Source organism: Osmerus eperlanus, chromosome 8, assembly GCF_963692335.1.
Source record: "Osmerus eperlanus chromosome 8, fOsmEpe2.1, whole genome shotgun sequence".
Classification (NCBI taxonomy): domain Eukaryota; kingdom Metazoa; phylum Chordata; class Actinopteri; order Osmeriformes; family Osmeridae; genus Osmerus; species Osmerus eperlanus.
The window spans coordinates 18614229-18636892 of NC_085025.1; the positions used below are offsets into that span (position 1 = coordinate 18614229).

Below are 22664 nucleotides of genomic sequence, written 5' to 3' on the forward strand. Positions count from 1 at the left end.
CGGCCAAAATATTTGGCAAATGCCTTGTGTCATTGTCAACATCCGTTGTTGCTCACTTCTGCTGTGTTGTGATTAGTGATGTGTCGTTCGTGAACGATTCGTTCATTTTGAACGAATCCTTACAAGGACTCGGGAGTAACGAGTCCTCTCAAAGAGTGATTCGTTCATTTTCTCGTGGCCGCGCATCGGGACTGTTGCATAGGCTCGTCCAAGTAAACAGAAATGATTCGTTTATTTCCCGACTCGGTCTTCGGGTACGAGTCTTTGGATCATTTTTCACGTGACCTGCATAGGCTCTGTACTGGTAGCTAGAGGAAACAAACGATTCGTTCATTTCCCGACTCTGTCTTTCTACGAGTCTTTGTATCATTTTTCACGTGACCTGCATTGTATTTTTTATAGTGATGGGAAGTTCGGATCATTTTACTGATTCGGTTCTTTGAATCTCGTTCAGTAAAATGAACGAATCTTTTTTCGAGTCATTCGTTCATTTCAACAGGGGGGGGGGGCTATCCGTCCACTGCAAACACGTATCATATTCTCATGTAGGTTAGTGCATGACATGTGCACCAGCAGATACTATTTTTAAAGAAATTCCTGCATTAAAATAATGTATCATGACAGTTTGTATGATTTGGTCATTTATTATCACACTAGCATTTAATTATCATGGCAAACAATTACACTGCACTAAACTGTAAGTGTAAATGTAAAGTGAAAATAACAAAACCAGTCAGTATGATGACTGGAGCGAATATCATTCACGTCTTACTAAAACAGCGGCCACGCGAAAAGGAATGAGGAAACTGTTTCCTCTACTAAAAAATACAATGCGGGTCACGTGAAAAAAGGATCCAAAGACTCGTAGAAAGACCGAGTCGGGAAATGAACGAATCGTTCGTTTCCTCCAGTACAGAGCCTATGCAGTTCACGTGAAAAATGATCCAAAGACTCGTAGAAAGACCGAGTCGGGAAATGAACGAATCGTTCGTTTCCTCTAGTTCGTTTCCATTCCCCCCCACCCCCCTCTACAGTGACGACTCTCTCCATTCAGGAGGGTGAAGTTAACAGACTTTTCAAGAGGCAGAATCCCCGCAAAGCAGCTGGGCCGGATTCTGTCTCTCCAGCCACCCTCAAGCACTGCGCTGACCAGCTGTCTCCGGTGTTTACCTACATCTTTAACACCTCCCTTGAGACATGCCATGTGCCAGCCTGTCTCAAGTCCTCCACCATCATCCCTGTGCCCAAAAAGTCAAGGCCAACAGGACATAATGACTACAGACCCGTCGCCCTGACCTCTGTGGTAATGAAGTCTTTCGAGCGCCTGGTGCTGGTACACCTTAAATCCATCACTGACCCTCTACTGGACCCCCTGCAGTTTGCCTACAGAGCCAACAGGTCTGTGGACGATGCAGTTAACATGGCCCTCCACTTCACCCTACAGCACCTGGACTCCCCAGCATCCTATGCCAGGATCCTGTTTGTGGACTTCAGCTCTGCCTTCAATACCATCATCCCCGCCAGGATGATGGTATTGAAGGCAGGACAAGCTCTCCCAGCTGAACGTGCCTGATTCCACCTGCAGGTGGATCACAGACTTCCTGTCTGACAGGAAGCAGTGCGTTAAGCTGGGAACACAAGTCTCTGACTCCCGGTCCATCAGCACCGGATCACCTCAGGGCTGCGTCCTTTCTCCTCTGCTCTTCTCCCTGTACACCAACAGTTGCACCTCCAGTCATCCGTCCGTCAAACTCCTGAAGTTTGCGGATGACACCACCCTTATTGGGCTCATCTCTGGTGGAGACAAGTCTGATTATAGGTGGGAAGCGGCCAACCTGGTGACCTGGTGCAGCCAGAACAACTTGGAGCTCAATGCTCTTAAGACAGTGGAGATGGTTGTGGACTTCAGGAAGAACACAGCCCCACTCACCCCCATCACCCTGTGTGACTCCCCAGTCAACACTGTGGAGTCCTTCCACTTCCTGGGCACTATCCTCTCCCAGGACCTCAAGTGGGAACTGAACATCAGCTCCCTCATCAAGAAAGCACAACAGAGGATGTACTTCCTTCGGCAGCTGAAGAAGTTCAACCTTCCAAAGACAATGATGGTGCACTTCTACTCAGCCATCATTGAGTCCATCCTCACCTCCTCCATCACCGTCTGCTACGCTGCTGCCACTGCCAAGGACAAGAGCAGGCTGCAGCGTATCATCCGCACTGCTGAGAAGGTGATTGGCTGCAATCTGCCTACCCTCGAGGACCTGCACACCTCGAGGACCCTGAGGCGAGCGAGGAAGATTGTGGCCGACTCCTCCCACCCTGGACACTCCCTGTTTCAGTCACTCCCCTCCGGCAGAAGACTGCGGTCCATCAGGACCAATACCTCATGCCACAAAAACAGTTTTTTCCCTTCCGCTGTTGGCCTCTTCAACAAGGCCAAGGGACCACACTGCCTCTAATGACTTCCTGCTTAAAACACACTGCTTTTTGCACTGCATTACAAAATTGTATCTTGTACATTTGTATTTTTTGTAATATTTGTATTTTTGTATTTTTATATTGTAATTTACGGCAACTTATATTTTATTTTATTGTATATTTAATTCAATTCTAATCCCACTTAGTACTGCTAGTTTATGTACCCTTAGTATAGATAGTCCACATATTTAAATTTTAGGTCCCTATATGTTTATTGTATGCACCTTCCTGCCAAAGCAAATTCCTTGTCTGTGCAAACTTTCATGGCGAATAAATCCCATTCTGATTCTACCAATACAGAGCCTATGCAGGTCACGTGAAAAATGATCCAAAGACTCGTAGAAAGACCGAGTCGGGAAATGAACGAATCGTTCGTTTCCTCTAGCTACCACTACAGAGCCTATGCAGGTCACGTGAAAAATGATCCAAAGACTCGTAGAAAGACCGAGTCGGGAAATGACCAAATCGTTCCCTCTAGCGTTTCCTCTAGCTACCACTACAGAGCCTATGCAGGTCACGTGAAAAATGATCCAAATACTTGTACCCGAAGACCGAGTCTGGAAATGAACGAATCATTTATGTAATCATTTACATGAGAATATGATACGTGTTTGCAGTGGACGGATAGCAACCCCCCCCCCCCCCCCCCCGTTGAAATGAACGAATGACCCGAAAAAAGATTTGTTCATTTTACTGAACGAGATTCAAAGCAGCAAAATGTAATTTGCTGCAGTGCAACTAATGTAACAATTATTATTTTCCAAACGCACATAATGTTTTTTTGACAAACAATAGTTAATATCCACATATAACACAGGTAATGACTTTTATCACATTGTCATTACGGCTCTTAAATATATAGACTATTAAGCAATACTTGAACTCAAAATGTGTAATTACCTGTATTGTTTGAAGAAAACAAAACTGGATCAAGGACTTGTCTAAGAAGTTGTCTGAAAAGTAGCCATCCTCTCTTAATTTGTCAAACAGGTCCATCCAAAACTGGACACACTCACTTCGCAAGGTCAGCCACCATCGTTCAATCCGCTGGTTTCCAGTGCTTGGACCAATGGTTACACTGTCTGTTCCTGCTTGGTTCTCCGAAAAATGCAAAAACCGCTGCATTTCAGCCATATCACCATTTTCTGTTCCTAAATCAAGTCTGAGTCTGGCAGGGCATCCACAAATGTTGATCACAGCATCCATAAAGTAGCCAGCGATGATCTTTGGAACATTGTTTGTTTTGTAAGCTTCAAGCCATATCATTTTTCTGGAAAACCCATCAATGCATCCACTGATAGCAATTCCAAATGGCTTAAGTTTGTCATAGCCATCAATGTGCCAGACATAGTTTGGACCACAACTGTGGTAAACACACCTTCGCAGTCTGTTTCTGGACCTCAGATCAACACCTTCACCATCCAATAACTGTAGCAATATTCAAATTGTTTCTCTGTCAGTCACAATTCCATGTAACCAAAATTTTTGGTGCATCCATCTGTAACCATGACACTGACCAGAGGTTTCCAATTGCTGTTCGATAAAGGTTGCCACCTCAGCCACATCGGTTTTATTCTTCCTACGCCAGAGCTTCTTCTTGCTCAAAATTCTTTCAAGGGTGCGCTTGCTTAATACAGTCCCATGTGAATTAGCAAGCAATTGAAGTATTTCATCCGTTGTAAAACCACGTTTATAGTAGTCCTCGATGTACTGACAATCCATGTCCATTTTTAAATTGAATATATGCTCTATAATTCTTTTTGTCTCATAATGTTGTCTTGGTATCTCATAATTTCGACTTAGTAGCTCATAATTATGACTTATGTATCTCATAATAAAGACTTACGTATCTCATAATTTCGACTTAGTATCTCATAATTATGACTTAGACATCTCCTAATTTCGACTTATTATCTCATAATTATGACTTATGTATCTCATAATTTCGACTTAGTATCTCATAATTATGACTTAGTATCTCATAATTATGACTTAATTTGTCAAAAAAAAAAATTTTACTGGCGGAAATGGGCTTCCATACAAAGCTGACGTTATGGTGGCTAAATAAATTAACACAGAACTGGATGATATCGCATTTAAATTGTATTTAACTTTACTAATGATGGGCTTATCGTATTGATGCAGCCACAAAAAAAAACAAGTTTATTTAGGCTCTTTCTCCAGAGGGGCAGATCAGCCAACCAGGGCAAACAGGCTGTTGCCCGGGCAACAATAGCCCGTACCTGTGCATGTCCCTGTATGGAGTGCGGGAGAGAGCAGGACCATGCAGCGTTTAATGCTTGGAAGTACCGACATTACTTTGAGTTTGACTCGGTAAAAAGTGACAAAAACATTACTGTCCACTGTACACCCTGCGTGGGAAGAAAACTTTTGTGTACAGTGAAAAATTACACTTTAAATCAATGTGCATGAAGTTAAAAGATTGAAACTAATATAACACGTTTTGAAAAAGAGAGTTTCATTTGATTCCATTTCATATGATGGAATATGCAGAATTAGGCTGAAATGTCTATTGCTTTATTGCGTATTCAGGTTGTGCATCATGTTTTTGAAAAGTACTAAGTAAAGTCATTATTAAAGTAACTAATTACTTTTGAAAATAAGTAGTCAGTAAAGTAACTGGATTACTTTATTGGAGAACTAATCAGTAACTAATTACTATTTCCAAGTAACTTGACCAACACTGCTCTTAACGCACCAACACACCTAAGACACACAATTGGAAAAACTGTTAATTTCATGCTCAAAATTACACATTGTAAACTAAACTCAAACACAAATTTGTTTTAGAACACAAAAATACACTAAACAGTACACCATGTCTACCAAAACAATAACACACGTTCTCTTTCAACAGGAACATTTCGTCAATCATAGCACAATGTCATAAAAACACTAACATCAGATGGAATTACAGAAACTGCATTCTTTTATATATGGGTCTCACAGTATATGGATCATAGATTGTTTTTTTGCAATGCAGTTTCTTTTGAAGCCTCTACATTTTTTTGGGGGGGGGGGTTTAGTAAATGCATGCATTTTGTTTCTTTTGCTGCAGAAATTCAGAACAAAAAACGATTGACCCATCTCAGAGTAGCTTTATAGAGTGTACCGTTACTGTATTGAAAAAAAGAAGACAGAAACATAATTGCTGCAGTAAAGGCTTCATTTTCAACAGGACATTACTGCAAGAAATATGCAACATAGCTGCCATTTACAGTATGTCATCAGTTGCCCTAGCTTTGGCCCTCCTCTGAGCGCCACCACACATTCTGACAGATGTGGTCAGATGGCTGAGCGGTTAGGGAGTCAGGCTATTAATCAGAAGGTTTCCGGTTCGATTTCCAGCCGTGCAAAATGACGAATATGAGTCTGATACCGCTCCGTTGGGCTGTGAGTATGGGGCGTGTTTCAACCGAACCTGGAAAAAAATGCTTCTTCACTCAATTGGATAGACCTACAACCAATCAGAGCAACGTAGTATGTTGTTTGTTGAAAACTAATTCAACCGAAGCGCTCTTTGATGATGTGGTTGATTACGTTACTGTTGATCATCTGTCCATCATCGTATAAAGCCCGCCATGACAATTTGGGCTAAGTTTGGCTGGCACCCAGGCTAACTCCTCTCCCTTGTCCTGGTACTTGTCTCCCTCGTGCAGGCATTATTCTTACTTTCTTTGTGTTGCTCTATATTGTTCTTTTTCCACACAAGATCATCCCAAAGAGGTCCTCTTTATATACCATATGGTCATGCGATTGAAATAACCTCAACACTTGAGTGTTTCCTAGTTGGGAATCAGCTGTGATTTACTGTATTTGCATAACTTCAACCAGCAGTTTCTCAGTAGCAATGGAATAAAATACAAGGGATATATTTGTGTTTCAATTCACAATATGAACAGCTGTTCACTTTGATTTAAGCCAATAAGTTAGGTTTTGAACATGATGTTATCTGTTCTGACATACAGTGTGAAAGCATTGGTAAATTGGGCAGTAAAAATCAATTGTTTTGGTCTTGGTTGAGCTTGTGTGTAAAAGAAGTTCAAGCATTATACATTTGTGTTTACTATATGCATTTTGTGTCAAAGCAACAAGAAATGTGTTAATTGTATAGCCAACACAGACGGATGTTGTGCTAACTGTGTCAAGAGTTTAGGAAACTTGTTAGGAAAATCCATTGTCATAGCGATTGTAAAATACTGTAAGACCGAAACGTCCTCAGTGATCCATCCATGCAAATCCAAAGAGAACAACTCACTATGAATAATATAAAGCCTCTCTCTCGTCCATACATGATATCAACGATTCTCAAAACACCAGTGGGACTGTATTGTATTTTATTTGTCCTAATCGGTCGCTATGTATTTCCTCTGTGTCATGTTAAATTTGTTTGTGTTTGATTGCTTGATGCTTTTTACATTTACTGTTTGTCCATGTTTTTGTTTCATTGTACTGTATTACTATTGTAAAGCGTCCTTGAGCTTGGGAGAGATGCTATAAAAATTTAACATAATATGTTTGTGTATTTTTTTTCCTGAACTGAGTGCCCAGTCACAGCTATGAATCCTTGAATCCCTCCATTCTGCATGAGTTTGACCAGATCCACTTGTTGGTCCTTGTCCATGATTACTGAGATCCCCTCAACCCCATGTGTTTCCCCATCTCCTATAAAATCAGTGAACGCTACTAACGCCGCTCTCCCTGTCTGTCTCCCCCAGGATATGGCCATGCAGCGCCCAGCACTGATGGGGGGAAGGTATTCTGCATGCTCTATGCCCTCCTGGGCATTCCCCTCACCCTGGTCATGTTCCAAAGTCTGGGTGAACGCATCAACACCCTGGTGAGGTACCTGCTGCACCGCCTAAAGAAGTGCCTTGGCATGCGCCGCACGGAGGTGTCCATGGTCAATATGGTGATCATCGGTTTCATCTCCTGCATGAGCACGCTGTGCGTGGGCGCCCTGGCCTTCTCCCACTTCGAGGGTTGGAGCTTCTTCCATGCCTACTACTACTGCTTCATCACTCTGACCACCATCGGCTTCGGAGACTACGTAGCATTGCAGAGGGGCGACGCGCTGCAGAACAAGCCGGAGTACGTGGCCTTCAGCTTCATCTACATCCTGACGGGCCTCACCGTCATTGGAGCCTTCCTCAACCTGGTGGTGCTGCGCTTCATGACCATGAATGCAGAGGACGAGAAGCGCGATGCCGAGCAAAGGGCCCTACTCTCCCGCAACGGCCAGGCGAGCGGCGGACACCCCTGCTGCGCGCCTGACCCGCCCTCCTCCACGGCCTCAGGCTGTGTGGGAGGGGGCGGGAGCGGGGTGGGGGGGGCGGGGCGGGGCCTGCGCAGTGTTTATGCTGAGGTGCTCCATTTCCAGTCCATGTGCTCATGCCTGTGGTACAAGAGCCGGGAGAAGCTGCAGTACTCCATCCCCATGATCATCCCACGTGACCTCTCCACCTCAGACACCTACATGGAGCAGGGTGAGGCCTTCTCCGATCCCCTCCACTCCAACGGCTGCATCTGCAGCCTGCAGCATCACTCCGCCATAAGCTCTGTGTCCACAGGCCTGCACAGCCTCAACACTTACAGGGGACTCACCAAGCGCCGCAGCTCCATCTAGGGGCCGGGAGGCCTCTGGCCTTCCACCAGAAACTCACTTTTGTCGAGAAAGTGAGAGGACTCTCACTGTGGCATTACTTTAAAGGAAAGATGCCCAGACCCAAGGAGTCTGAAGTTGTTTCACTGCTGTTCCCACTGGTTTTAGTTACTCCAGGACCTCCATAGATAAAGGTATGAATCAAAGGCACAACTGGTGCACTTGTTTTCAAAGCAGAACAAAATCTGTGGTACTTTATAGACATAGATTTTGCTTTGCATCAACCTTTGCCGTATCTTAGATTGATGTTTAATTTGAAGAGATATAAATAGGACTCTACACTGTGAAAGACTGCAAAAGAACATTTGACAGACCTAGGGATTGTGAATAACATGAATTGTGTTCGTGATGAAATAACCACAAACTCAGATTTTGGGAGGCTGATCTCTACAAAACAAGAAAAAAGGCATACAGTAGGCTACTCCAAGATAGTAAAGGGGTACTTCTACAGTACATGTTGAAAGATAAATGTACAGCAGATTTGTGCTATTCTTATTGTCTTAACCCTCGTGCTGCCTTCGGGTCACATGACCCAAAGGTTCATAACGAACCATCGTTGTGTTTACCCAATTTTACCCAATACAAAAACAAATAAAAATAATTTTCTTTTAACCTTCGCAATGTGGGGGGTCTGAGACAGCCCAACGGTTAAAAGAAAATGCTTCACTTTGTTTTTGTATGCGGTAAAGTTGTCGCAATACGACGGTGGGTCACAATGACTGATGGGTCAGAATGACCCGAAGATAACACAATGGTTAAAGAAAAGGCTTGGTTTAAGGAAAGAGATCAGTTTTTCAAATGAAGTCTTCTCAAATTTCTAATCTCTCCTGTGTCTGTAATTTCAGGTTCAAGCCAAACACACCTACTCTACCAAACACATCTACTAAATCACTTTTCTAAAACCTCACTATTTTGTTCAAAATATTCTTATTTTAATTTAATTTCTTGTCTATAATTATTCCTTTATTTTATGGACTGTGTGTTTGTTTTTTGTTTTGTTTTCTAAAAACAAAGTAATGTTACTATGTAGGGTTTTACTCTGAACAGGGGAGCTCACATTGTGTTATAGACTCTAATTCACTGCTGCACTTTAGAACATTGTTGTATGCTTAGGGCACTGGATATCTGTGCATATTATCTAATTTAATACTTTGATTTATAATATATATAATATAATATAATTATATATATAAATATATATATATATATTTATATATTTTACCTCCCATAAATATATATATATATATTTATATATATACTAGAATCACCTTACATTTTCTTTCCCTGAATATTATATTTAAGATTGATATTGTGCTCAGAAATGTTTTCAAACATAGATCTTAAATTTAATCATCAGTTGTTGAGCATATTTGGATGTGGGTTTCCTGCATGTTAGATATGAGAGGTGTTCTTTAGAGTTGTAGGGTGTGCAGCTTGTTTGTCGCAGCACTATCAGATATCCTTCTGGAACCATCCTGAGCTCACAAGTTCACAGTCTGTACAGAATGACTAGTGCTAGATGCAAAGAAACAGTAGTGCTGTGGCCTCTAGTTGGTCAGGCAGGCTCACCATGGCATGTTTGAGATTAATTCTGTTTACCTTCAACACATTTTTGTTGTTGAAATAACAATATGTTTATTTAAGTTAGACAAATGATTTAAAATGCATTTTTTGCATGAAAACGGTAAAGAGCGTTTTATATTAATTCCTTATTGGCTGAACTGTTGCAGATGCAGATGACCCAAGCCTTATCTGTTTAGCTGTAGTATCATACCTATCACAGGACGGGACATCTAAACCCTGCACGCCTTTGACCTCCACAGAAACATGATACACATTTTGATCGAGGTTCCCACTCAGATGTTAAAAGGGATCTCAAAACGTTCACCAAGTTGAAATAATTTTGTATTGCATAACCTCATATTGATTTGAAGACTGTCATGCATTATTTCTTGGAATTGTTTATCATTCTGACATTGATTCATTTTCTTAATAAAACCAGAAACTGGTCATTGAGGCACGAAAATGATTTGGTCTCATATTGATTGGTGGTGATCATGTAGTAAATATAAAATAACAATAAACTGTATGCTAATATACATACCTTCAGAACAGACAGTCAAAAGAGGGTGCTGCATAACAACATGATGTGTACAGTTTATCTAGGCCTTCCACATTAGCAGTTAGTTCACCTCAATTCTCTGACATGGCTCCTGTGCCATTACATATCAGAGCTGAGATTACTGTAAACCCATCTTGAATTTTGGAGCCAGAGGTTGTCTTTTCAGTGTTTCCACTGTCTTTAAAAATCAGAAGGCCATCAACATAGCATAATATATTTTGTTCACAGTTTTTCAGATTGCTAAGACACATTTCTTGAAACGGTCACCAATTTTATCAAAACTGTAAACACAAAATCAAATCTTCAAACTCAATTTACAAAACCTCTGAATTTTCTGGCAAAATCAAACACTCGCCCCTACCATTAAACCTGTGCTCAAAATCAAACAGTGTTTTCAGATCAAAAACACAACCAATCAATATATAAACACTATGGAGCAATCATTAGACACAACACAAATATGACAACATCCACATCGAAGGAATGCAGGCCGTCGACTTCATGTCTCTCCTGACTTCGTTCGACCTGATGCTGCTGAACTCACCGGCGACCTACAAGGCAGGAAAACAGCTCGACCTCATCCTGACACGTAACTGTATCACTGACTTACGTAACCTCTGTAACCTCACTACACATTTCTGATCACTTCTTTATCCAGTTCTCTGTCTCTCTCTCCAACTCCTCCTGCCTCCCTACCCCTCGTAACTTTCCGCTGCAATCTCCGCTCCCTATCCCCCTCCCATTTCTCCTTCATTGTAACATCCTTCCTCCCTCCCATTAACGAGTTCACGACTCACCCCACCGACACTGCCACCAACAAATCAAATCAAATCAAATGTATTTGTATAGCCCTTTTTACACGCAAGCATGTCACAGAGGGCTTCACATATGCCCTTAGAACTGCCCCTCAACCAACCTAAACCCTCAAGGAAGACAAGGAAAAACTCCCAAAAAACTCTCAACAGGAGAAAAAAAAATGGAAGAAACCTTGGGAGGAGCAATTCAGAGAGGGATCCCCTCCTCCAGAGACGGTTGGTGGGAGAGAGGAGCAGAACACAGGCTAAACATAGTCATACAGTGTCGATGGGTTTTTAAAACACCAAAATCCATTATTCAACTTTATAGATGTAGGACAGGACCGGGAGACTCGCGACCAGGTCCAGCGTTGGCTGACCGACGACCAGGCAGGTGCTGACAACTCAAACCCCCCACACCACAAGGGATGTGTGTGGGGGGGGGGACAGAGAGAGGAGAGCAGGGATTAGAGAATGCCAGGAGCAGCTAACAGTTACAGTCATAATAGAATGAGATCCCCACCGGTCAAGTGTGGACTGGTGCAGCAATTTAACAGAGCAAAAAAAGGGAATTTGATGCAACCCCACACACCAAGACAGCGACAGCCCCCCTCATTTGGAACATTAAATCTGTTCCAGGGGAAGAGAACTCTAAAATAAGTTATACTTAAAGAATAAGGATGGAAACAACCCGTCCCCCGAACGACCAACACCCTGATATCCACATTAACCGCGTCACTTGACACTTTCTGTCCCCTGTTAACCAGGCCTGCACGATCTTCTCTCTCCTGCCTGTGGCTCACGGATGTTATTCGTGAAGAACGATCCACCCTTCGGGCAGCTGAGAGGATATGGTGCAAGTCTAAAGACGGACTGGACCTTGATAAGTGTCACTCCCTCCTTAAAACCTTTTCTGCTGTTACTAAACTGTTACTAAAATCCACTATTTCCTGAACAAAATTAACTCTGCCTCAAACCCTCACAAACTTTTCTCCACCCTTCTTAACCCACCTCCCACACACACCCCTCCTCCCTGACAGCGATGACTTCTCCTTCTTTGAGAAGAAAGTTGTTGATATTAGCAGTCAGTTCCCTGAACTTATCTTTCCTACTCACTCACCCTCCATGACTGACCCAACTAAATGTCTAATCTCTTTTGCTCCCCTCTCCGAGGCACAGATCTCTGACCTCATCCTCTCTCACCGCCCCACCTCCTGTCCCCTTGATCCAGTCCCCTCTCCTCTCTTTCAATCCATCTCTCCCTGCATCATAACTTTTCTTCTCCATGTCCTTAACCCTTGTGCTGCCTTCGGGTCACATGACCCTTCTTTTCTAAAACAATTAAACGCACTTTATCTAACCAACTGTCAAACTTTCTCTCTCAGAACAACCTGCTTGACCCCAACCAATTGGGCTTCAAGACTGGCCACTCCACTTCAAGACTGGTCCAGATGTTAGTTTATCTCCTCCGGGAAAACTATGACACTTATTGAGGGACTTGCTGCACTGGTTAGTTGTAACTGATTTACAGTTTTTCTCAATTGCTAAGACACATTTCTTGAATGTGTACTGTGTTTTCTCCAAACTCTAAATACACATCTTCATACAAGTCTTTTATTGTCAGATGCACAGAACAACACAGGGTCAGACTGGGCACTGAAATTCTTAGGACAAGACAACGCAAAGCAACCTGGCATAACATAACATATAAGTACACAGAACATAGATTACATCTATGATAAGCTAAAATATAGTAAACCTCCTCATATACAAATAATATACAATATTCAATACAGTATACTAAACCTCTAAATACACATAATACACCTTATACAATAACCAATAACCTATACTAACCTTATAAACCTATACTAACCTAAGAAAAGTGAAGTACAATAGTGCAATATTGCTGATAGTGCAACCAGTAGCTGAAATAACCTATACTAACCTTATAAAGCTATGCTAACCTAAGACAAGTTGTTACGTCCCTCGCCCTGCTTGTATGTGTGTTCTGTATTGTTGTGTGCTTGTCTTTCCTTCTGTTTCCCCTCATTCTCGTTGCTGCAACCAGGTGCCCCTCAGTGATTGGCTGCCGCCTCCATTCCCCGTCACCGGTGCACCTACGCCCATCCATCTCCGTCCATGATTGGCTGTCGTCACCACTCCCCCGCCGCCAATGCACTACACTCCTCCAATCAACTGTCTGTCCGTCCACATTTAAACCCTGTCCTGTCCTCTGTTCAGTAGTCTTTAGCCTTGTGTGTGTTTGTCATCGGCGTTGTATGCGTTTGTGCCATTTGTGTTTACCGATACTTCTGAGACTCTGTTATACGTTGTTATCCTCCTGTTTGTTTGTCTAGTTATCGCCGATACTTAGTATCGTGCTTTTCGTTGTTTCATTATTAGTTCAGTCGCACAAGGGCTTTGGAACAGGTAAGCTTCCCATGGGCATACACCCCAGCACGTAGCTAACCCCTGTTAAACACCCTAGGTAAGGAGCGTGTGCCATCCATGTATGTTTTTAGTATAGGGACGTCTTTTGGTTAGGTAGATAGGATACTTTTGTTACTTACTTTTCTTTGGCACTGCTCATAGTTACATTTAGTCATTTAGCAGACGCTCTTATCCAGAGCGACTTACAGTAAGTACAGGGACATTCCCCCTGAGGCAAGTAGGGTGAAGTGCCTTGCCCAAGGACACAACGTCATCTGGCATCAAACTGGTAACCTTCTGATTACTAGCCCGCTTCCCTAACCGCTCAGCCACCTGACGCCACCTGAGTTCCACTGTACCCTGTCGGCTGTGTTTTTCCCTTTTGTGTATATAATACAATAAACCTTTTGTTGGCTTGTACCTCAGTGTGTCTTAGTGTCATAGGCTCATTGAGCAGTGTTACGGCCTTTCCCCCTGGACAAGGTGCATAACACAAGTACAATAGTGCAATATTGCAACCAGTAGCTGAAAATTACAGTGTGTAAAGTGACTAGTGAGAAGTGTATCAGTGACCATATCAATGTCCACTCAGAAGCCTGATGGCCCTTGGAAAGAAACTGAATGCTATCGCCTGCCAGAAGGCAACGGGGTAAAAAGACTGAAGGATGGTTGGTAACAGTCTCTTAGAATCCTGACAGCTTTCTTGAGGCATCGTGTGTGGTAGGTGTCCTGTAGGGCTGGGAACTTCCTGCCGATGATGAACTCAGAAGAATGGACCACACTACGTAGGTCGTTGCGGTCCCTGTCTGTGCAGCTCCCATACCACACTGTGATGCAACCAGTCAGTATGCTCTCTATAGTGCATCTGTAGAAGTTAGTGAGGATGACTGAGTCCATGCTGAACTTCTTCAGTCTCCTCAAGTTGAAGAGCTGTTTCCGGGCCGCTTTGACCACCTTGTCCGTGTGAGCAGACCAGTACATACTTACACCGTTTGGCCAACCTTTGACTTTTGACCCAATTTCAAACACTGTAGTCAAAACCACATTACATTTTTTTCCGATTGCTTGCACACAAAAATGTCAAATTACACACAGTTAGTGAAACCTGACACTCAAGGAGCAAAACAGCAGCCCAGATCTGCACAACTATAAGCACATTCTCAGCCTCACACTATTTGCAAAATTCTACACACAGTGTTTTGCAAATCAATAAACACATTTTTCTACATTAGACACAGAATTTATTTATTTTTCAATTGCTTTACATACAAACCCAAGAATTCCACACACAAAATGCAAAATGCCTTGCATCTCTTGCAAAATTAAGCACTGCATTCAAAATATCACAAACACGTTTCAAAAGCGAACATTTGTCTTACGTTGCAAACACCTTTGCCATAATATTACATTTTTGGATATATCATACACACAGTCATTAAAAACTTAAAACTTCTTTCATGACCTACTATGTACATTTCTGTAATGGCAGAGATGTTGATTACTGTAAGCATTTGTGTTTGTGAATACAATACTGTATTCACAAACACAAAAGTCATTCTGAAAATATTGTAGAAAATAGTATATATTACTGAATTCAACAGTTCATGGCCGTAATCACCCGTAATCACCTTTTTCAAAATTAGGTTTGGTTTCTGTCCTACTATACTAATCACTAACGTAATCATCCGTAATCACCTTTTTCAAAATTAGGTTTGGTTTCTGTCCTACTATACTCTTTCTTTTGTACTGTACACAGTAATTACGGAATGGTGTGTGTGTGCCATGAACTGTTGAATTCAGTAATATATACTATTTTCTACAATATTTTCAGAATGACTTTTTTACAGTCGCTGTACTGTTGCACAGTATGATACAGTAATCCACCAGACTGTGACCAATCATGCAGTGCACTGCAGTCAATGGATGCATGGGTGCTAAAATATATGTTTGTTTATTGTATACCGTGTGTTGTGCTGGAACAGCTATTATGTGTACATTAGAACATGTGTACATTACAGTACATTGTTACATACCTGTTATCATTTCTACAGTAAAGGTTCAAATCATACCGACCACTGTAAATTGACACATTAGGCTATTTATAGGCCTATTCTAAAGCCATGATTGGTTGGTGTTGAGTAAAGCAATGAGTGTTTGCACATGTGTGACGGGTATGAGTAGGATAAGTCAGGGAGTCACCTGGTTCACGTGACCAAGCCTAATGAGTCACCTGATACGCCCATTTCAATTACAGTTATTCACAATTGTTAACACACGTTTCTCAAAACAATAACGTCTTTCTCAAAACTGCTCACACAAAACTGAAAACCTCACACACAATGTTAAACCTTACACTCCCTTTGCAAGATGACTCTTTGCCATCAAATCTCTTACCTGTTCACAAAATGCAACTTGTGTTCTCATTTGGTACACACAGCCATATTTTCAAATGACACACACATACCATTCATAACAGTACACACAATAAGCATTTGCTGCACACTACCAAGCATTCACAGCACACAGTAATGCAAAATTGAAAACACAATTCTATAAATGGAACACACCATATGAATGACAATGACTCAGAATGAGCCATTTCAACTTTTGTAAAATGTCTCAGTGTAGGCCTAATTTTTTCATAGTCAAACATAAAACAGCACACATATGCAGAAAAAAAAGTTTTATTTCTGAACAGTACAGTACTGTCAATGGGCCTGCTCAACCCATTGCAGCACACAAAGTGATGTTCCCATCATGCTGGTCGGGGACCTCAACAATGGTGCGCTGGCCAATGACATTTCTGCCCCGGCGCCTCCTCTTCACCAGGTTGAATCCAACCTCATCAATGAATATGTATTCATATAGCTCATTAGCTGTGTCATGCTCCTGGATCCACTGGAACAGACAGCATCATAATGCAAGTTATAGTATGGACACAGATGAGTCAACACAGTGGGCTACAGTGAGACACTGTAGATAAGGAACACTATTGGATTACAGATACAAAACATGAATGTGTCAGTGCTGAATGTATGGGACTTACAAGCACAAACTCTTGCCGTAACTCCTTGATGTGGACCCTGTACACTTGTTTCATCCGCATGGCATTCCTGCGGAGAACACGGTCCAGTGTAGAGAGGCTGACGGTCTGGATGTTTCTGAATGTGGCATGGTCAGCCAGGATCCTGGTTTGTATCTGTCGGAGTGTGATAGTATTGTTTTCACAAACCATTTTCACAATGTCAGTCTCCTGTTCGGTTGTGAAAGTGCATGTTCTTCCTCCACGGTGTGGTTCTCTTTCAGTCCTGCAAAATACAAATACAGTGAGCACACTGTATTCAATAGATATGCAGTATTTCATTACACAAGGCAAATATAATTCATACCTGTTCTCCATTCTAAAGGTTCTAATGATGGCAGCAACTGTTAAGCGGCTGAGATTTGCTTGGACCCTCTGGCCAGCCTCCCTAATGCTCAAACCATGGTTGAGCACATGGTCCACCACGGTGCCCTGAATCTCATTAGAGATCACCGTTCTCCTTCTTCTTTCTCCTCCTCCTCCTTCTTCTTCTCCTCTTCCTCCTCCTCATCCTCCTTCTTCTTGTCGTCTTCCTCTTCCTCCTCCTCCTTGTCATCCTTTCCCTCCTCTTCCTTGTCCTCTTCTCACTCTTACCCCTCTTCTTTTCTGGTTGTTGATATGTTCTAAGTTCTCCATTGGTTACCAAACAAAACAGGCTCAAGGCCCTTTTTAGGCTGCAGTCCTGATCGCAAAATGCTCACCAGACCAGTGTTTAGAGATTTGAATATTTGTATTTTGTAGGTTGATGCTTTGAGACTTTACTTGAGAAGTGTGTGCAACAACTGAACATTGTGTGCAGTGTTTTGACAACAAGGTGATGTGTAATTGACATCAGTGTGTAAACAAGGAAAGTCAGAGTCTAATGCAGATAAGGGAGTGTGAAGTAGTGCCAAATTGGGTCGAGCAATTGGTACATGAAGTTAAGGTTGTGAAAATTGTGCCAAATTTTTGCTTATTGTGTGTTACCAATTGTGAAAAACTGTAAGCACCCATGCATCCATTGACTACAGTGCACTGCATGATTGGTCACAGTCTGGTGGATTACTGTATCATACTGTGCAACAGTACAGTGACTGTAAGAAGACATTCTGACAATATTGTAGAAAATAGTATATATTACTGTATGCTACAGTTCCTCCTCCTCATCCTCCTTCTTCTTGTCGTCTTCCTCTTACTCCTCCACATCCTCCTTCTTTTAGTCGTTCTCCTCTTCCTCCTCCTTATCATCCTCTCCCTCCTCTCCTTCTCTGGTTGTTGATATGTTCTAATCCAGAGCGACTTACAGTAAGTACAGGGACATTCCCCCGAGGCAAGTAGGGTGAAGTGCCTTGCCCAAGGACACAATGTCATTTCGCACGGCCAGGAATCGAACCAGCGACCCTCTGATTACTAGCCCGATTCTCTAACCGCTCAGCCACCTGACTCCCCCCATTTACTTTCAATCTTGTACAGAAATGTATACAAAGGAGCTCATGAAAGAAGAGCTTTAGGTTTTGAATAACTGTGTGTATATGATATATCCAAAAATGTAATATAATGGCAAAAGTGTTTGCAACATAAGACAAATGTGTGCTTTTGAGACGTGTTTGTGATATTTTGAATGCAGTGCTTCACTTTGCAAGAGAAGCAAGGCATTTTGCATTTTGTGTGTGCAGTTGTTGGATTTGTGTTAAATTTTGAAAAAAAGAGGACAAGTAAAAAAAAATGTGTGTAAGCATTTGAAAAAAACTGTAGAACATATTGACAACCAGAGAAAGAGAGGGTAAGAGTGAGAGGAGGAGGACAAGAAGGAGGGGGACACGGGGAGGAGGAATAGGAGGACAGAGAGAGGGAAAAGGAGGAGGAAGACTAGGAGGAGGAGGACAAAGATGAAGAGGAGGACAAGGATGAGGAAAAGGACAAGGAGAAGAAGGAGAACGGTCGTCTCTAATGAGATTCGGGCCACTGGTAGAACATGTGCTCAACCATGGTTTGAGCATGAGGGAGGCTGGCCAGAGGGTCCAACCAAATCTCAGCCGCTTCACAGTTGCTGCCATCATTAGAATTTTCAGGATGGAGAACAGGTACGAAATCTATTTGCCTTGTGTACTGTAATACTGCATATCAATAGAATAAAGTGTGCTCACAGTATTTGTATTTTGCAGGACTGAAAGAGAACCACACCGTGGAGGAAGACCACACACTTTCACAGCCGAACAGGAGACTGAAATTGTAAATATGGTTCGTGAGAACAACGCTATCACACTCCAACAAATACAAACTAGGATCCTGGCTGACCATGCTACATTCAGGAACGTCCAGACCGTCAGCCTGTTCTCTGTGTGTACCGAAATAACACTATTTTTGCTGCATATTTGTTTGCTGTTTTATGTTAGCCTATGAAAAAGTAGGCCTACACTGAGACATTTTACAAAAGGAGAAATGGTTCATTCTCCAGAGTCATTGTCATTCGTATGGTCCCCCCTATTTTGACGATCTGAAACGCAAGTATCAAAACGCAAAGCGCAAGTAACTTTGTGGGCGGGACTCCGGCTCGGTTGCTATTTTGCCGGCGGGATAAATGACTTTGCGCCTGGCGCAAATCTAAAATGGGTAGGTCCGAAGTAGCTACATTACTAATGGGTGTGGTTTGGGCGTAACGTGCAATAAACCAATCAGAGCGTCATCTCACATTCCCTTTAAGAGCAGCGCTTGTTCCATGGCGGATTGCTATTATAACGGCGGATTTGCCAGGCGCACGCCAGGAGCGGTTCACAGCCAAGGAGACCGACGTTCTAGTCAGGGCCGTAACAGATAGATAAGTGACATTGTATGGGAACGGCAGAGCAGTTTTCTCATTGCACTAAATTGCCCGCTCATGCTGCTCATTCAAATTCGTATTCTTATTTTTATATAGCCTACCCTATATTTTATTTTTTAAATTGTTTAGTTCTTGGAATTAGTTTAACTATTGTACTTTTTTACTTAATTTAAGACCCGTATATGTTTATTGTTTGCACCTTCCTGCCACAGTAAATTTCGTGTTTGTGTAACATAGGCTACATGGCGAATAAACCGAATTCTGATTCTGATGGGAGAAAAAACCCACCCAAATTAGCTTCGGTTAAAGAGGCGTGGGAGAAAATTGCCACAAGTGTTACAAATCATGTTCACATACATAGAGATTTCTCATTAAAATCTTTTTATAAACATTGAAGAAATGTAACACGCCATAAATCAAAACAATGTAACGTAGCTTCGCAGAAAGAAGACCCTGGCCTCGCCAGCAGTGTGCACGGACCAAGCTTGCGCCCTTAACCCTTGTGTTATCTTCGGGTCATTCTGACCCATCAGTCATTGTGACCCACCGTCGTATTGCGACAGATTTACCGCATACAAAGACAAAGTGAAGCATTTTCTTTTAACCGTTGGGCTGTCTCAGACCCCCCACATTGCAAAGGTTAAAAGAAAATTATTTTAATTTGTTTTTGTATTGGGTAAAATTGGGTAAACACAACGATGGTTCGTTATGAACCATTGGGTCATGTGACGCGAAGGCAGCACGAGGGTTAAAATAGCATCTGAATAATGCGCCATTGACTTTAGACCAAGTTTTTTCCTGGTCAGTGGCGGAATTGTTTTTCGGAAACTGCAAAATAGCACCAGGGAACGTTTGCGCCGGAACACGCCTCCTTTTTCGCTTAACCGCCCACGGGAGCGCCAAGTCATTTCGACGTGCGTCTGTGGAGGGAAAAGTCAGCTTTGCGTCAAGTGCAAACTAGGAATGATACTTGCGTCGTTGACAAAGTCAATTGCGCTGGGTGCAAGATCGGGCCCGGTGTGTTCCATTTCTATAATTGTGTTTTCAATTTTTCACTTCAGTGTGCTGTAAATACTTAGTTGTGTGCAGCAAATGCTTAGTTGTGTGTACTGTAATGAATGGTATGTGTGTGTCATTTGAAAATATGTCTGTGTCTGGCTGAAAACACGAGAAAAGGGCTGTACGGTGGAATTTACATTAAAAGTAAAAAATGGTGGTTGATGTTGAACTATCTCGTTTACGGACACCACGGTGAATGCTGACATTGTCCCAAACGACCATTAGAAACAAGTGTGAACGATTTTGAGTCATTGTGTTTTACAGATGACAACTGTGTTGTAGTTGTGTTTACTGTTTGCCGCCTATGTTTACCATTTTGCAGCACAAGTGCATCACAGTGCAAAATGTTTTTAGTGAATGAGAATGTGTTTGGAGTTTTGCCAAAAGTGTGTCTCATTCGACAAATGGGTTTAGGCCACTGAAAATTTGATTCAGAGAATGGGATTTAGTGTTTTCGCAATTGTGAAAAACTGTAAGAAATGGCTATAATGTTACGTTAACAATGTCTGCAAAGCGCAATTTGGAAGCAAGTTTACATAACTCCTTCTCTGATTCACCCCTGTCAAGATAACAGTTATGCCTCCCAGCATCACAGTCTCACCTTGATCACTGCTGCACTCACTCCCTTACTCCTCTCCTCTGCTTGACTGCACATACAGACTTGACAGGGTAGAGTCCCAGTGGACCCAGCCTGTACTTAAAATCCCTCACTCAGGGTGGCCCAGCACACCAGACTCTCTCACGCCTCAATTCTTTCATCAATGTTTTTTTATCATCTGCAGAATGGCTTTTAAAGACTGCTAAGGCAATACCACAATACCGTTACTGGTCTTTGTACTGATTTTTTTCATTGTGCAGTGCTCATTGGTCAGTTTATGGCTAGACACACTGTTCTTCATTTGGAATAACAATAGCACAAGCAGTCTCCAGCCGACATGGTAACACATTCATGTGAACTTGCCAGACAATAATATCAAAAGATTAAGATTTTACCAGAATCCGTTGCTAAATGACAACATCATTAACCATCACTGATGGTCTAGCTGTAGATGAATCAAACACTGACAGGAAATCCCTCTGTTTGCATGTTTTGCTAATTCTTCTTTTTATGGAAGTGAAACTTCAAGACATCCTTATTTGAAAGAAAGCACATCCATGGCCGGACATGTCAAATTCCAACAGACAATTAATCTTTTCTAACGATCACAACTGACCTCAAGAATGGGATCTAGCAATACCAAGAAATGTTTTCTTCTTGTTTAGTGATGTTGAAACCAGCTGGAGGACATACGTTCTCCTTATAGGAACAACCCTAAATCAGAATCAAATCACAACTGAGATGGATTGACAATGATGAGGGATCATACCATGAAGCATTAACTATGAATAAGTCAGATCATCTAACTTTTTCTCTCAACCCCTCAAAATTCCTATAGGGAGGGGGATGGGAGTGCAGCAGGGATTTAATGAGAGCGATAAAAAAAAATAAAAAAATATCTCTACACAGTGTCTCTTTAAAAGGTATCAGAGCCATATTCACGCTGATAGATGAAGGTTTGAGGGTGAGGAGGGACTTGATGGTGACAGTGGGTTTAGCTGCAGCGAGCACTGGTCCATTATGTCTGTCAAGTTATCAGGGGATTCTTAGCTTCTGCCCAAACTTGAGAAAGGCCTTGGCCATCAACAGGGTTAAAATGGAAACGACTCAGACGGTTTCTTCAGTCTTCTTCGATTTATTTTAGTTAGTCATTGATTAAATACTTCTTTTCAGGCCAGAGCAAGAACAAGTTTTGCTGAGTTTTGTTGGTGGCCATGATGTTGTGGCCCTCCTCCCCACGGGGTTCGGGAACAGTTTGATTTTCCAGCTACGGCAGCTAGCTCTGTTACAGTAGTGGTGAAGGAATTGGCTAAGGCGAACGCTAGCGATTGGTTATGGCAGATCAGAGTGGCTCTGGGCAGATCCAATAGTTTTAAACTTCAACAGAGTACTCGCCTACAAGGAAGTCAACGCTTGTCAATGGAGCGAGGCCAGACTCTCTGTACAAATGCAATGTACAAGAGTCTGGTTAGGACCAGGCTAATGCAGATATGCCCACCGCCCCCTACCGAACAAGATGGGTAGCTCGGTCAGCAGGGAGCTGAAGAAGAGCGGCTACTGACGTCACTCTGCTGCGCCGCTCAGAATGCATTTTCGTTTTCGAATTATGGGCAGT

General features: G+C 42.3%; 1 protein-coding gene across 2 annotated transcripts in view; it reads left to right on the plus strand.

Annotated features, from left to right (window-relative positions):
- kcnk3a (potassium channel, subfamily K, member 3a) overlaps positions 1-9315 on the plus strand; it is a 45875-nt gene extending 36560 nt beyond the window's left edge. The window contains exons 2-3 of one of the 2 annotated variants that reach the window (XR_009931005.1): positions 7218-8295; positions 9007-9315. Coding sequence is in view for 1 of the 2 variants with exons in the window: in XM_062468334.1 (XP_062324318.1) it covers positions 7218-8125 (908 nt within the window). In the remaining variant the exon portion in view is untranslated. Of the gene's footprint in view, positions 1-7217; positions 8638-9006 lie in introns of those variants that run through there. The other variant, XM_062468334.1, reaches the window with a different exon arrangement.
- Positions 9316-22664: the final 13349 nt, after the last annotated feature.